The following is a 16,136-nucleotide window of genomic DNA, read 5'->3' as shown; positions in this document are numbered from 1 at the left end:
CTCTGGGCAGTGGAGGCTTGGCCTAGTACATAAACATCCACTTTTCCAAGAACCAGTCGTTGAGTCTTAGGGGTTGGGGAGGGAAGGTCTGAGACATGGAAGGTGGAGTGGAGGATCCGCACCACTTTTCAGGTTCAGGAGCTTTCCGGAAATGGAGAACCTGTGCGGAAATCCCACTGCCAACACCTGAGACCCAACCGGGTCCTCAGGTCTTTTTTTTTTTTTTTTTTTTTTAATGGTTGAGGCAAGACAGGGAAGAATTGTGCAGGTGTGTGCTGTGTGTAGCTGTGTGTGGTCCAAAAGGTAATGGTCAGGGCTACAACCCAGGCCTACTCCAGGGGTCCCCCCACTGCACAGGAAGGAGAAGCTATTGGAGATGGGATGGGGTGTGGGGCGCCTGAGACCCTCAGGGGAGTCAGCTGGAGGCTAGGAAGAGGCCCAAGCCTCCTGACCCCACACTAGGCAGATGCTGAGCAGTGGGAGGGGGGCAGCAGCTCTGTGAGAGGAAGCTGCTGAGATTCGGAGAAGAGACCTGGAACTGTAAGCAACCCAGGCATCCGGTTCCTCTCACAGGCTGGGGATCTCGGAAGTGGTATGCAAAGAGCCCCTTCGGGAGTCGGGACCCTGAGCTGGGGTCGAGGGGGACAGCCTGGCCGGCATCCACACCCACTGCTCCCAGATTTTTTCATTCTAGAGCCCTTGGTCTCCTCACTTACACAAATTACATGGAACCGAAGTAAGCTATGATACCCCTCCCTACCCCACCCCAACCTCCCTCTCTATCCCCCTCTGGTGTCTGTCCCCCCAGGCCTGGTGGGGGTTCCCCTGAGATAAAGGCTGTTCACTTTCTCTGACCACATGGTTTCCGCTTCTGCATCTCTCATTTCCTAAGCTGATAAAAATACTGCGTCCCAGAGGCCCCGGCTTCCTCTGACCCCCTGGTACCAGTCAGCAGGCATCCTGTCCACCATGGTGGGGGTAGGGAGGAAACTCAGGGATCCCCAAGAGTTGACTCAATGCCTACTGTGAAACAGCAGTTGCCGTGGAAATGCCTCCCTTCCCTCAAGCTGGGCCGCCCAGGAGTTGGATCTCTGGGGTGGGGTGCTTTGGGGCTCGATTTGAGAAAGTTAGGAAATAAAGTAGAGACCGAACGTCTTGTCTGGGGACTGAAGTGGGGGTGGCTGGGTTCAGGTTGAATTAGGAAAGGGATCTGGGTTTCTGTTTGGCACAGGTCAGCTGAGCGTCATGGAACCAAAGGATTCTTCAAACTCTGCTTTGAGGAACAAACCCATGGCCCAGTGACTGAAGGCAGCAATTCATGCCTTCACAGTGGGGCCCGTGGGATCCAGGCGGGAGGCTCTGCAGAGACCAGGGCCAGCGCTGGGTGGAGGCTGACCAAAGAGCTTGGGCTGAGGCTGAGAAGCCACAAAACACAGTGTGAGCCGGTGTGAGCTGGACCGTGCTGGTACGCACCAAGCATCTCCAGGCAAAGAAGCACAGGTGTGAAAACCCGTGCAAGGAAGGTGGGGTCGGGGAACTGGGATTTTTACTGCAATGGCAGCCTGGGGCACCTGTGAGAATCAAGAATGGGAGGGGGTGCTGGGGAGCCCAGGCTGACAATAACGCATGAGCTCACCCTTTCTTCAGTGGCCCGGCAAAGGCTTGGAACTAAGTGAAGGGACCCAGACGCAGCCATGCCATTCTCCCAGGCTTCACCTCGGCCCTTCTCCCTGTCCCAGAGCCACTCACAGGTTAGAACTCTTGCCTATCTGGGTCATAGAAGCTGGGAGCCCTCTTTGCAAAACTAACCGGAAAACTTCTCCGTCCCATTTCCCCATGTAAAAACTGTCCTTGGTCCTCAGAGGAATTCTTTGAACCCTGGTGTCTGACCCCGGTAGGTCAAAAACTCCGAAGAGGCCTTAGGACAAAGGTCTTGACAGTGGATGGGCATAGCTGAGTCCCCAGACTCTGTATCTATTAGGGGACAGCCTCTGTCCAGTCAGATTTCTGCACGTTGTACAAGAGTAAACCTAAAAGCTGACATGAAGACTCCTATTGCAAAAAAAAAAAAGTTTTTCTGTATGCTTTTGTATTGTAACGTGTCTTTGGGGCTGGAGAGATGGCTCAGCAGTTAGAGCACTGACTGCTCTTCCAGAGGTCCTGAGTTCAATTCCCAGCACCCACAGGGTGGCTCACAGCCATCTTTATTGGGATCCGATGCTCTCTTCTGGTGTGTCTGAAGAGATCAGCAGTGTATATGTAACATAAATAAATAAATCTTTAAAAAACAAAAACATGTCTTTGTAACAGCGTGAGCTACAGCCTGTAAGAGGGGTAAGGAAAGAGGTCACACCCTTTCAGCCCCTGCGATTTCAACGTCTCTCCAGAATGTGGGTGTGGACCCCCCCCCCTTTTATACAACTGTACCCTGAGTATCTGTCAACTCAAAGGTCATGAAAGGAACATTAAACGCCTCGATCAGAACTCTGCCACTGGAGTCCTCCCCACTTAAGTCCAACAACTGTGGTGGCATTCAAGCAGGGAGGGGAACACGTGTGGGGACATAGCTCGGTCCATAAAGTGCTGGCCTTGCAACGTGAGCCCCGAGTTGGAACCTCAGCGGCCACATAAAATGACAGCCCGGTGGTGCGTGTTTGCAGTCCTGGCACTGGGGAAGTAGGGGAGACATGGGCTCACGGGCCAGCCAACCTCACACAGGCAAGAATCCCCAGGTGCCCAGTGAGAGACGCTATCCCCACCTGACCTCCACCCCTGCCAAAAATAAAAGACAGACAGATGGACAGACAAACAGAAAAGTGGACTGGGCAGAAGAAGCTGTGTTTTTGGCCACCAAGCCTAAAAACCTGAATTCTATTCACAGAGTGGAAGAAGAGAGCTGAGTCCTACAAATTGTCCTCCGACCACCTCACGTGCCCTGTGGCATTCGTGTACACAACAAAGAAAAATGCAATTAAACTTTTTTTTAGCCAGGCAATGGTGGCACACACCTTTAATCCCAGCATTCTGAAGCAAAGGCAGGCAGATCTCTGAGTTCGAGGCCAGCCAGCCTGGTCTACAGGGCGAGTTCCAGGAGAGCTAAGACTACACAGAGAGACCTTGTCTCAGGGATAAAAAACAAAACCAAACAGAAATGTAATTAAACTTTTAAAAAAGGTGGATGGGGCTGGTGTTCATGGCACACATCCTTAAATCCCAGCACTCAGCAGGCAAAGGCAGGTGAACCTCTGAGTTCTAGGCCAGCCTGATCTACATAGTGAATTCCAGGACAGCCAGGGCTACACAGAGAGACCTGTCTCATGGGTAGGATGTTGGGGGAATGGTGGATGGTCCTGAGAAAGAACCACGATTGGACTCTGTCGTCTACACACGCATGCACACAGACATATGTGTACTGCACACAGGAGCACACGTGTGCACACCTACCAAGACGACAACTATGACACTCTCTAAACTTCGTTCGAAGGGACATGAAGAGATGACAAGTGGCTGTTGGTAAACATGAGTCTACTGTCAACAGAACTCCGGGCAGGAGACAAAAAACACACAAGCCGAATCTACAGAGACCATGGAAGCAACTTGCCCAAGGTGCTGCAGAGCTCAGCGCAGCGCAGCGCAGCCATGACCCTCGGCTGCGGCAATCGGGTGTGGAACTTAGGCGCTTGGACATCATTTCTTCCCGGTAGAGGTAAAGCAGCCAGAGAGGTAGAACAGAGAGGCCCGGGAGCGAGGATGGTGTCAGCAGAGGAGTAGACCCAAGTCAAGTCGGGATGGGGCAGCCCTGGCTTAGGCCTCAAAGATTTCTGCTAGGCGAGAATTGAAAGGGCCTCGTAGGTTCACAAACGAGACAATTACGAATTTTAAGAGAGACAATTTCGTTTTATTAGAAGGGAGAGTCGCTTTTCACAGTGAGGGATGAGTGGGCGGCGGCGGGCTGAGGGGCGGTGGGTACAAAGAAAGGTGGTGGAGATGAGACAGGCACCATCTCTACCCACGAGTCTTGATGATGGGGGAAAATCTTACCAGTTCCTGTTAGTCAGGGGGCCTAGTATTCTGAAACACCTCGCAGAGGGAAAGGCGAGACGGAGAAAGATTCCAGGGAGGGGATTTAAAACTGATCTTCAAGAAACGACTCTGAATCCGTCCGCTAAACAAAGGAAAGATACATAAAATGGAAAAGACACTGGAATTATAAGGACGGAGGATGGGACGGAGGGGGAGAGGATTACAAGATCGAAGGATCCATCTTGGGAAAGTAGCTTTACAGAGGAAGCATTGGAAACAGAAGGGCAGACTGACAAAGAAGGAGGCGGGGAGGGAAACCATCTTCAGGGGCCCTTAAGCTGGGGGTGGGGTGGGGGTCAAGGGTTAAAGGGGTGTGGAGCACAATGGAGAATCCCTCGGAGACTGGAACCGGGGCGGGGCGGGGCGAGCAGCCTTCCAGTCCAGCAGCAGCCTCTCGTGACCGATTCCGCAGCTCAGGAGGAAAACCCAAGAAGCGTATTGCATTTCCTCAAACTGAGAGCTTCAAGGTCTTTTTGGTTAAACACTGGGTGGAAGAGAGAGTCAAAACTGAGAGCGCAACTGATATTGTTAAGCCAGTTTGTTTGTGGTAAACAAAACCAGCAAGAAATGCCAGGGGCTGGCTGAGGCTGGGATGGGCCGGGATGGGGGCAGCGGGGGTTTGCTGGGATGGCTGAGAGGGGGATGGGGTACTTGCCACTTAAGTGTGGGGACTTAAGTTGCAATCCCAGCATTTCTACAGTGGGATAGAAGGTGGGGAGGGAAGAACAATCCCCAGGCACTGGTGGGATAGCCTGGTGTGTACAGCCTCAAAGAAGTGAGCCTGCCTCAAACAACGAAGAACGTAACACACACACACACACACACCCTTCCAGGCTGCCCACTGGCCTCCAGGCACACATGTGAAAGCACACACAAGATTTTTTTTAAAATCAATAGAAGGCCGGTGTGGTAGATTATGCCTGCAGTCCCACCCAGCCTTTAGAAGTGAAGGCAAGAGGACTGGGGGTTCAAAGTCAACGTCAGCTACATATCAAAATCAAGGCCAACCTATGCTATTGGACAGTCTCAAGTCCCACGTCCCCAAAAATAAACATCAAGAAAGAATTCTGGTAAAGATGTTTGCCTGAGTTTAGAGAAGAAAATACATTTTTTTTTCCAGCCAGGATGCAGTGGAGCACACGATTAATCCCAAGACTTGGGAGGCAGAGGCAGGTGGGTCTCTTGAGTTTAAGGCCAGCCTGGTCTACAGAGCGAATTCCAGGGGTCGGGGATTTAGCTCAGTGGTAGAGCGCTTGCCTAGCAACCGCAAGGCCCTGGGTTCGGTCCTCAGCCCCGAAAAAAAAAAAAAAAAAGAAAGAAAGAAAAAGAAAAAAAAAAGACATAACAACAACAACAAAGACAAAAGACTTGGGAGGCAGAGGCAGGTGGGTCTCTTGAGTTTAAGGCCAGCCTGGTCTACAGAGCGAATTCCAGGGGTCGGGATTTAGCTCAGTGGTAGAGCACTTGCCTAGCAAGCGCAAGGCCCTGGGTTCGGTCCCCAGCTCCCCCCCCAAAAAAAAAAAAAAAGAAAGAAAAAAAAAAAAAAAAGACATAACAACAACAACAAAGACAAAATTACAGAGCGAATTCCATAACAGCCAGGGCTTCACAGAGAAACCCAGTCTTGAAGGGGAAAAAAAAAAAATTAAGATAGGTCTTACTATGCAGCCTTGCCTACGTCTAGTCAGAGCTTGCTGTGTAGGCCAGGTTTCTCTCAAACTCACAGAGATCCACCTGTCTCTGCCTGCCCAGGTCTGGGATTGAAGGCATAAACTACCACACGTGGCACCAATGATGGGAAACTGATCCTTGAACCCCACAAGGTAGAAAGAGAAACAGAACTGACTCCCGTAAGTTGTTCTCTGACCTCCACATGTGCCCACAAACACGAGACAAATCAAAAATAAATCTGGGGGTTTTTTTTGTTTTTGTTTTTGTTTGTTTGATGAAAGAGAAGCTAGAGATCTGAGTCAAGGAGAAGAGAGAATGGGAGAAACAGGTGACTATCATTAGGGAGGTTTCAGAGTTCAAAGTCCTAAAAAAAAAAAATTATTTTATCATTAATTTATGCGTGTGAGAGTTGTGTGTGATGTGGTGTGGTGTCCCCACAGAGACCAAAAGAGGATCAGAGCCCTTGGGGCTGCAGTTACAGGCAGTTGTGAGCCACCTGACATGGGTACTGGAAACTGAACTTCTCCTGTCCTCTACAGAAGCAGTAAGTACACTGTCTTAACCAGCGAGCGGCCATCCCTCTCCAGCTCCCAGGGTTCAAGCCCTGGAAAGGCAGTCTTGCTTCCAAGGGTGTGGCTGATGAGAGAGGCTGAAGCTGGCCAAGTTAGAGCTGGAAGGCTGAGCCCAGAGCCCGGGATGCATGGGTGGACTCTGCGTGGTTTTGAAGATGGGGGCTGATGATGAAAGATGAAGAGAGACTGAATCAGACGTCCAGGTTGTTAGGAGCACAGTTACGGGTGTTGACGGAGATTCGGCTGTGAAGACAGGAAGAGTCCAGTCCATGCAGAGCCGGGAGTCACTTCTCCCTAATTATCGGTGTCAATCAAAGGAAGAGCAACCTCTTCCAAAGAGGGCATAGGCGCTGTTAGGAGAAAACCAAGCCTTTGTACCAGATCCACAGGTGAGTCCTCACTGGGTAGTGAACCACAGTGAGCACTGGGAAGGACACCCGGTCAGGCTCGCTTTTGGAATCCATGACAGAAAATGCATTCTATCAAACACCTGGCATTTACTGTGGGGAGGTGTGGCACACTGACAGGCCCTTGGGCCATGGCTTTTATGTTCCAGGTCACCATTCTGCTGGTTTCCCTCTAACCCCATCTTGCCCATGAAACTGAATGACTTCAGACTCTTGAGAGCAGATTTAGACCTCACCTCACCCAAAGCAGCACTTCTGGTTTTTCCCTGTCCACCCACCCAGGGATCCCACCTCAGCTCCCATCCAGCCCCATCACCCAGACCCCTGTTTCTCCTCTTGTCTCCTGCAAGGCAGCATAGACCAGGGAACTGCCCTGTAGACCAGGCTGGCTTCAGACTCACAGAAATCCACCTGCCTCCCAGTCACCAACATCCTCCCTCCTCCTCCTCCTCGTCCTCGTCCTCGTCCTCGTCCTCGTCCTCCTCCTCCTCCCCTCCTCCTCCTCCTCCTCCTCCTCCTCCACCTCCTCCACCCTGTCCCATGACAGGCACTCTGACACCTTCCAAAAGATACCAAGGGGTATTGAGTTAAATGGAGATACTTTGTATCTCCTCACATGGACCTTCATGATCTGGCCCTGCTTTCTTCTCCAACTTCATCTGTACCCCTTCCCAGTCTCTCTGATGTGATCGGGTTGAGTTTCCTGCCGTCCATCAGCATCCCTGGTTTCCTCCCTACTTGTCTGTCACCTGGGCCTTTTCTTCAATGGTACCCATGCTGACTGTGACATTACTGACTACTGTACCTAAGAGTATCCTCTTCCACTTCCACACTCCCCTCTCTCGTTTTCCTTGTAGTCGATTCATTTTATTTTATGGGCCTCCCTCATGCTAGGCAAGTGCTCTACCTCTAAGACTCGTATCTCCCCACCCCTTCTTTGATGAGTCCCTCCTATATCTGGCCTAGCTGGAATGTGATTCCCTAAGAGTAAAAGGCTCTTTGGCTCAACTTTGTATCACACCGAATGCTTCCTGCCTTGAACAAACTTCCTGGTTGATACTTAGTAAACACGTATTAAAGGCTGTTGGAGGGCAGGCGTGGTAAGGTCGGACAATGTCCAGCTGTAATGTCTGGCTCAGGTAGAAGTTTCATTTAGTATCCCTGGGGTCAGTAGCCGGATAACACTAGAGGCGGAGTGAGCTGTTTCACAGGCTGGAGTTTGTTTGGAAGTCCTTCGAGGTGGTGTGTGCTTAGAATTGAGGTTGAGTTTGAATTTGCGATTTGGGTGGAAGGTTAAACTTGGGTGAAGTCTGAAGCTAAAAGACAGAAACTCTGGCAGCCCGTGGCTACTGTCACTTCAGCCTGGTTTGCAGGCCCGGGAGATTTCTGTGGCCCCTCTCTGAGAGTGGCATAGATGCTGCACAAGACTCCCAGTCATCAGCCCTCCCACTCGGGGAAAGTCCCAGACAGCTGTTGGCCTCCCCCAAGAAAGAAACCGAATTTCACACAACCTCTAAAACTGAGATTGAAACCAAAAATTGGCCCATGGCAAGGCACATCCTCCAGCAACACTGCCAGCTCCCGTGACACGGCTTAGCTGGTTCTTGTACTTCCTTCCTTTGTCTCCAACATCTCCTCATGCTCCCTCCCCTTTCCTCTGTCCTTCCACGTCCCAGCCTTCTTATGCAATCTCTCTGTCTCTGTATGTGTCTCTGTGTCTCTGTCTCTCTCTCTGTCTGTCTCTGTCTCTGTCTCTCTCTCCTCTCTCTCTCTGTCTCTGTATGTGTCTCTGTGTCTCTGTCTCTGTCTCTCTCTCTCTCTGTCTCTTCTCTCTGTCTCTCTGTCTCTCTCTCTCTGACATTTTTCATTTTAATACAGCTCAGCCAGCGCCTCAGCCCATCAGCTACCCGTTAAGAGGCAGAAACCACAGGAAGCATAAAGATTCCCAGAGAAAGAGGAACACAGAAAAGGAGCCAAAATGACACAATGAAAATTCAAGCTCTGTCTGAGAGGCCGCGGCTCAGTGGCAGAGAGCCTGCCTGCCTAGCTAGCAGGCTCAGACTATTGAGTTCCGCCGGTTCCGCCAAAGATCAAAAGAACTAAAAGACAAGATATAGACAAGAAATCACAGGACTTCCTTGTTTGCTTGTTTTGACAAAGTGTTTCCGTGTAATCCCCGTAGCCAAGTAGGACCTTGAACTCCTCCACCTGATCTGACTTTACCTCTCCAGTGTCAGGGTTATAGCATGCGCCCACACCTAGTTACGGGGTTCCAGGGATGGAACCCAAGAGTTTCTGCATGCTAGGCGGCCCTGTACCAACTGAACCACATCCCTGAGCCCTGAAAGAGGTGTTTATGCGTCGTTTCCTTCCTCCATTACATCTGGGCAGCCACCAACGCTGTAGGCTCTGCCTTGAACACTTTCTCCTTTCCACTCTCCCCAGGATGCAGGCTCTTGTCCTGGGCTCTTGCTGGGTCATTGTAAAGGCCCTTCACTGGTCTCCATGGTGACCTCAAGACCTTCCTCCGTTCTTCATCTTGCTTCCAGACTCCCTTTTATAACATTAAAATGTAAGCGGGTCTCTCTTTGGCTCTCTACCCTATTAGAATCAGATTTAAACCCTGCAGGTGAGTTCGAGGCTAGCCTGATCTACAAAGCGAGTTCCAGGACTGTTACAACAGAGAAACCCTGTCTTAAAAGAAAACAAACCAACGAAAAACAATAAAACATGCAGGGTGTATTCTCTGCTTACCACAGTCTTTCTTTTGCTTCTTCTATATGTACCCAGATGCACACCTCAGTCCAGGAGGGCTCTTGCAGGCAGCCAGTACATTTTGTCCCTCCCTACCCTTCTTACCTCCATAATAAATGCCCGGCTCCCCGACCCCCACCCCCTTCCATGAATTTCCTCTGGGCTGCCTTGCCAAAGTCATGAAACTCGACCACAGTCCACTAAACTTGAGATCCCCGAAGTCAGGGATCCATCTCTCGGAGCTGTCTCTCCTATTCCTCGTACCAGGTGCACATAAGTGTTTATGGGATACAGAGGAAGAGACAGGATGAGAACCACAGAGCTCACAGCACAGGTCCCCAAAGTATGGGGCCTGAACATGCTGGACACTTCGGAATGAGTGACCGCATAAGACGTGAGAAGAAGCACTTCTGTCCCTCTCCAGCCTTCTGTCCTGCCCACATCTTCCCCCAAGGCAAGCCCGTCGTCGAAACTGGAATTCCTCTTTACCAGCCTGGGTCTTTTTTTTTTTCCATGACCTAGAAGTGTTGCCCTTCCCCCACCTTTGGTCCTAACAACATTTCTAGTCCTAAGACAGAGGCCTCATCCTGCAGGGTCCTGTCCCATCCTGAGGAGGAAGGACTGCTAATCAGAGCACCATGAGAAGCTAAGCGATCAGCACTGGCTTCTCTTCCCTCTCAACTGATTGGGCCCCGAGAACAGCAGTGTGCCTTAGAGTCCAGCCTGACCTAACCGCCACCATGACAGCTGCAGCCCACCAGGACACTCTGACTGACAGCCAGGAGGCAGTGGTGGTGACATCTGAGGTGGCCAGCTGCTGTCATCTATCTCAATCTTTTTTTTTTTTTTTTAAAGATTTATTTAAAAAAAAAAAAAAAAAAAAAAGGGGTTGGGGATTTAGCTCAGTGGTAGAGTGCTTGCCTAACAAGCCCAAGGCCCTGGGTTCGGTCCCCAGCTCCAAAAAAAAAAAAACATGACCAATAAATAAATAAATAAATAAATAAATAATCAATCAGCTTCAGGAACTTTGCTTTATGAAAGCTGTGACTTACAAGCTGAGTGAAAACTGGTTCTTCACAGGAGTCTCCTACTCAGGGTTCCCCGGACAGAAACTAGAAACAAACCCAATGGTCGTCCGCGGTCTCCTCGTTGGCTTTGAACGTTCACTGAAGACAGCCTAGAGTCTCAGCTGAGGGACTGACTGCCCAGGCTATGGATATGTTCTGGTGGGGGTGGGGGGGAGCTCGGCGGAGGTTGTTAATGGATGTAGGAAGCCCAAGACCACTGTGGGTGGCTCCCAAGACCACCGTGGGTGGCACCATCCTCTGTGCAGGTGATCCTGGGTTATATAAGAAAGCTAGATAGACAGACAACATGATAGACAGACAACATGCAGTGGCACACACCATTAATCCCAGCACTTGGAAGGTTAAGGCAGGCAATGTCTGTGAGTTCAAGGCCAGCTAGGGTATTGAGATCTTGTCTCTGTGTATATATGTATGTGTATGGGTATGATGTGTATGTATATATTATATGTATGTGTGTGTGTATGTACAATATATACATGTATTCATGTACATGTGTGTAGGTACACATATACATATATTATAAAATAACTAAAGAATAAATTTTGAAAAAATATTAATAATAATAATAAGAAAACTTTATAAGAAAGACAGGGAAAAAAAAGAAAAGAAAAAGAAAGACAGGAATGTGAGCCAGCAGGATGGCTCAGTGGGTAAAGGGGCTGACTAGCTTTACCTAATGACCTCAGTTCAATCCCTACAACCCACATGGTGGACGGAGAAAACCAGCTCCTAAAAGCTGTCCTCTGACCCCCACATGTGGCCTGTGGCACTTGTATGCACTCACATGCAACACATAAATAAGTATATTTTTTTTCCTTTTTTTTTTTTTTTTTCCCGGAGCTGGGGACCGAACCCAGGGCCTTGTGCTTGCTAGGCAAGCGCTCTACCACTGAGCTAAATCCCCCAACCCCAATAAGTATATTTTTAAGTGTTCTGTTGTGTGTACAGGATTTTTGCCTGCGTGTTTCAGCACCACTTGAGTGTCGTGCTTGCAAGGGCCAGAAGAGGACATCCCATCCCCCAGAACTGCAGGTGTAAATGTAATGTAGCCAACCTGTGGTTGCTGGGAATTAACACTGGTCCTCTGGAAGAACAGCCAGTGTTCAGAACCCTAAGCCAACCTCCAACCCTCAAAAATATATATATATATATATACATATATATATATATACATGTACATATATATATATACATGTACATATATATATATAATTTTTTAAAGTTTTGTTTTAAGACAGAAACTATCAATGTGGCTGCTGGGAATTTGGGAATGGACCCCGGGGCTCACACAGGCCTGCAAGCAGCAGAGGAGCTCTCCTCAGATGTGGCTTCTAAACAAGCCCTTTAACTGTCTTCACCTGTGTAGAATTCTGAAGCTCCCTCTATACAGAACTTTGGAAGCCCGGGGTATATATATTTGGGGTTACATAGGTCTGATTTGCAGGGACTTGCAGGGATGGGCTGAGACCTCCTTGCTATGCATGAGTGTCTTGGGGTTCTAAGAGAATACCCCCAAATCATCTTCTAGACCTGGACCATTCTAGGACACTGGTTCTCGATCTTCCTAACTCCATCACCCCTTATTTAATACGGTTCCTCATGTTGTGGTGACCCCAACCATACAATTATTTTCATTGCTATTTCATAACTGTAATTTTGCTGTTGCTGTTATGAATCATAATGTAAATATTCTCTTTAAATGGAGGTTTGCCGAAGGGGTCTCGCCCACAGGTTGAGAACTGCTGCTCCAGAGATAAGGGGATGCAGCTAAGACTGTCAAACACCAGGACACTCCAGATTCTGGGGGAGGGTGCACTGTAATGATACTTCTTGCCCTGAAACTGGCCGATGGCCAGAAAACACAGATATACTGGAACAGCTGTGACTTGAACCCCCAAAGACAAGAGAGGAAATGGACCCGAAGGGGTAGAGGTCAATGGTGGAAGGCATGTCAAGCGTACATAACCCCGGGTTCGAACCTGAAAAAACAAAGGTGCCACTAACCACATGTGGCTTCAGAGCCCTCCAGACGTGACCAGGGTCGATGGAGAGAGAAACGGGCAGAGGAGCTTGTGAGCAGTGAAGGGTGCAGAAGTGTTATAAACCATCGCTCTTCGGAGAACCAGGCTTCCAGTCACAGCACAGCTGTACCCCCCCTCGTTCTCCGCGAATTACCGGTCCGTTCACTGGAACTCCTCAGCCTGACCCTGGTCCCTGCTAGTCCCTGCAGCCCACAGTTCCTCGGACCCGGCTCCCTTTCCCAGAACGCAGTAGTTTGAGCCCCTAGCCTGCGGTTCTCTCCTAGGCCCCAGCCTTTCCTGCCTTCGACTGAAACAGCAGCATCTTCTAAGCCCTGGGGGCTTCCCCAGGCCCTAGCCCCGACCTAGAACCCGCCCGCTGCCTGCCACACTGCCGCTTCCTCTATAAAGGGACCCGGAGCACCAGCACCCAGGACCCCGCACAGCAGGTGAGCCTCTCCTGCCCTGTCTCCTTGGGCTTACCCTGGTAGCAGGCATCCCTCAGGATCCTGCCTCTTCTCTTGAGCCACAGTCTTTTCTGCACAACCTGCCTGGATCCCCCAGCCTTAATGGGTCTGGTCCTTGTGCCTTGTGGCTTTGATTTTTGGTCTGTTCATAGCGTCTAACTCAGCCTTGTCAGTCTCTCTCTCTCTCTCTCTCCTCTCTCTCTCTCTCTCTCTCTCTCTCTCTCTCTCTCTCTCTCTCTCTCTCTCTGTCATTGTCTCATTCTATGGTGGAGCTTTCCTCTTCCAGTCTGTCTTTCTCTCCTTATCCCCACTCACTTCAGGGTTCCCCTGCCTGTCTGTCCCCTTTTCTGTCTGTCGCCCTGTCTCTCAGGGTGGCTGTCTCAGCTGGGAGGTAAGATCTGTCTTCCGCTGTGTGCCCCGCCTCCCCTACACACATACACACATCCTCTCTCTCTCTCTCTCTCTCTCTCTCTCTCTCTCTCTCTCTCTCTCTCTCTCTGCAGGTTCTCCCCATGACACCACTTGGACGTCTCCACCTCCTGAGGGTGCTTAGCGCCCCTTCTGTCTTCCTCCTGGGGCTGCTGCTGGCCCTGCCTCTAGGGGCCCAGGTGAGGCAGCATGAGAGATGGGGGTGCTGGGGTGGCCTGGCCAACTCAGAGTCCTAGAACCCTCTCAACTCTTCTCTCCTAGGGACTGTCTGGTGTTCGATTCTCAGCTTCCAGGACAGCTCACCAGCCCCCTCAGAAGCATTTGACCCATGGCCTCCTGAAACCTGCCGCTCACCTTGTTGGTAAACTTCTCCTCCAGAGGTCCAGCCCCGCCTTCCCTCCTACTTGCCCAGGGGCCCAAGCGATCTTCCCATCTCCCCACACCAACTTTTCTTACCCCTCAAGGCAGGCACCCCACTCCCATCGCCCCACCAGCCATCCCAGTTGTCCAGTGTCTGTTCCCTCGGGGACGAAGACCTCTGACCCTGATCTCACCCCAGTGCCTTGTGCCTTTCCCCAGGGTACCCCAGCAAACAGAATTCACTGCTCTGGAGAGCAAACACGGACCGCGCCTTTCTCCGACATGGCTTCTCTTTGAACAACAACTCCCTCCTGATCCCCACCAGCGGCCTCTACTTTGTCTATTCCCAGGTGGTTTTCTCTGGAGAAAGCTGCTCCCCCAGGGCCATTCCTACTCCCATCTACCTGGCCCACGAGGTCCAGCTGTTTTCCTCCCAGTACCCCTTCCATGTGCCTCTCCTCAGCGCACAGAAATCCGTGTATCCGGGGCTACAAGGACCGTGGGTACGCTCAATGTACCAGGGGGCTGTGTTCCTGCTCAGTAAGGGGGACCAGCTGTCCACCCACACAGACGGCATCTCCCACCTACACTTCAGCCCCAGCACCGTGTTTTTTGGAGCTTTTGCTCTGTAGAATCTAGGGAAACTCAGGAACTGGATTCCAGCACCTCCATCCTGTTCATCTTGAGGGTCACATCCCCAGTCTCCAGCCTTCCCAACCAAAATAGCCTGGAGCTTTCACGGGAGTCTGAGGCGCTTCAGGGCACCTCCCCCAGGGTCACTCCAGATGCTCAGGGGGAGACTCAAGCCTGCCTAGAAGTTCCTGCACAGAGCAGGGTATTTGTGGGTCTAGGCGGGGCAGAGACCTGGACATGAAGGAGGGACAGACATGGGGGGAGGTGTCTGGGGACAGGGGGAGGTTGACTATTTATGAAGAGAAGGGTTAAGTTATTTATTTATAGGGAATAAAAAGAGGGGAGAGGTGGAAAGCCGTCGGGTGACAACTAGGTCCCAGACATCAGTTACCACAGAACAGGACTCATCTGAGAGAGGGACGGTGACGGTGAGAGAAGTAGATGTAGGTGACCAAGGGGTTTTAGAAGAAAGCCCGAGGCTCTAAAAGCCAGCCACTGCCTGGCCACACATCCACAGGGAGCCCCTGCACCATCCGTGAATCCCAATAAACCTCTTTTCTCTGAAATCCTGTCTGCTTGTGTCTGTCTTGGATTGGGGGAGAATGTTCCTGGTCTCTTTAAGGAGTGGAGCAGGGGACAGAGGCCTCAGTTGGATCATGGGGGTCCAGACAGAGCAAGGAGACATAAAGGAAAAGGCAGCTCCCAGAAACATGGTGGATTCGTGGGAGTGAGGCAGCCTAAGTGCCGGAGGAGACCCAAAGGATAAGGCTAGGGAGATCAATCCAAGGCTGGGGAGAGACGGAGGTTCTGGGAGAAGTGACTCCCCCAGAGGGTGGGAGAGTGTCCAGGACTGGGAGGGAAGGGGAGAGGAATCCTTGGGAGACATGGAGCCATAAGGGTTGGGAGAAACCCTGAAAGCAGGGTTGTGGGAACCACATGTCTGAGATGTGCTGCAATCAAGACGATATGGCAGAAGCTTCGTGGAAAACTCACTTGGGAGCAGGGACCGAAAGCAGCAGTCTAAGCCCCATGATCAGAATGAAAGGAGAAGGCTTGTGGGGTCCGTGAATTCCCAGGGCTGAGTTCATTCCCTCTGGGGCTGCCCCATTCTCCTCCAGTTACCCCACCGGCCCTCCCAGAGCCCATACACGCTCCCAGCTCTCAAGCCACTGTGCCCTCAGCCACTTCCTCTAAGAACTCAGACAAGGGGGCTTTCCCTCCTCAACGTTGAGTCTCCCCCCTTATGCAGCCGGCTGTCAGAAGCACTCCCAATGCTAAGTTCTCCCCCATGGAAGTCCTGTTTAGAAATCAAAGGGGAACGGACATAGGCATGGGGTCTCTGCAGAGAAACAATGGAAGACAGAGGAAATGGGTTTCAGTTCCCAGGGTCCTATACATCACACACACACACACACACACACACACACACACACACACACACACACACACACACACACACACACACACGTTCCTGATTGGCCCCAGATTGCCACAGAATCCTGGTGAGGACGGAGAGGAGATTCCTTGATGCCTGGGTGTCCCCAACTTTCCAAACCCCTGCCCCCGCATTGGAGAAGAAACTGAGAGAGGTGTAGGGCCACTACCGCTTCCTCCACATGAGATCATGGTTTTCTCCACCAAGGAAGTTTTCCGC

At 51.0% G+C, this 16,136-nt stretch overlaps 1 protein-coding gene across 1 annotated transcript; it reads left to right on the top strand.

Annotated features, from left to right (window-relative positions):
• The first annotated feature begins 13,024 nt into the window (after positions 1-13,024).
• On the top strand, positions 13,025-15,048 carry Lta (lymphotoxin alpha). Its single transcript, XM_032889170.1, has 4 exons — positions 13,025-13,171; positions 13,564-13,668; positions 13,751-13,850; positions 14,069-15,048. The coding sequence occupies exons 1-4, from the start codon at positions 13,163-13,165 to the stop codon at positions 14,479-14,481; spliced, it is 627 nt and encodes a 208-aa protein (XP_032745061.1). The 5' UTR covers positions 13,025-13,162; the 3' UTR covers positions 14,482-15,048.
• The last annotated feature ends 1,088 nt before the right edge of the window (positions 15,049-16,136 follow it).

This window comes from Rattus rattus, chromosome 18 (genome assembly GCF_011064425.1).
Source record: "Rattus rattus isolate New Zealand chromosome 18, Rrattus_CSIRO_v1, whole genome shotgun sequence".
Taxonomy (NCBI): domain Eukaryota; kingdom Metazoa; phylum Chordata; class Mammalia; order Rodentia; family Muridae; genus Rattus; species Rattus rattus.
This window is presented reverse-complemented; position numbering and strand designations above follow the sequence as displayed.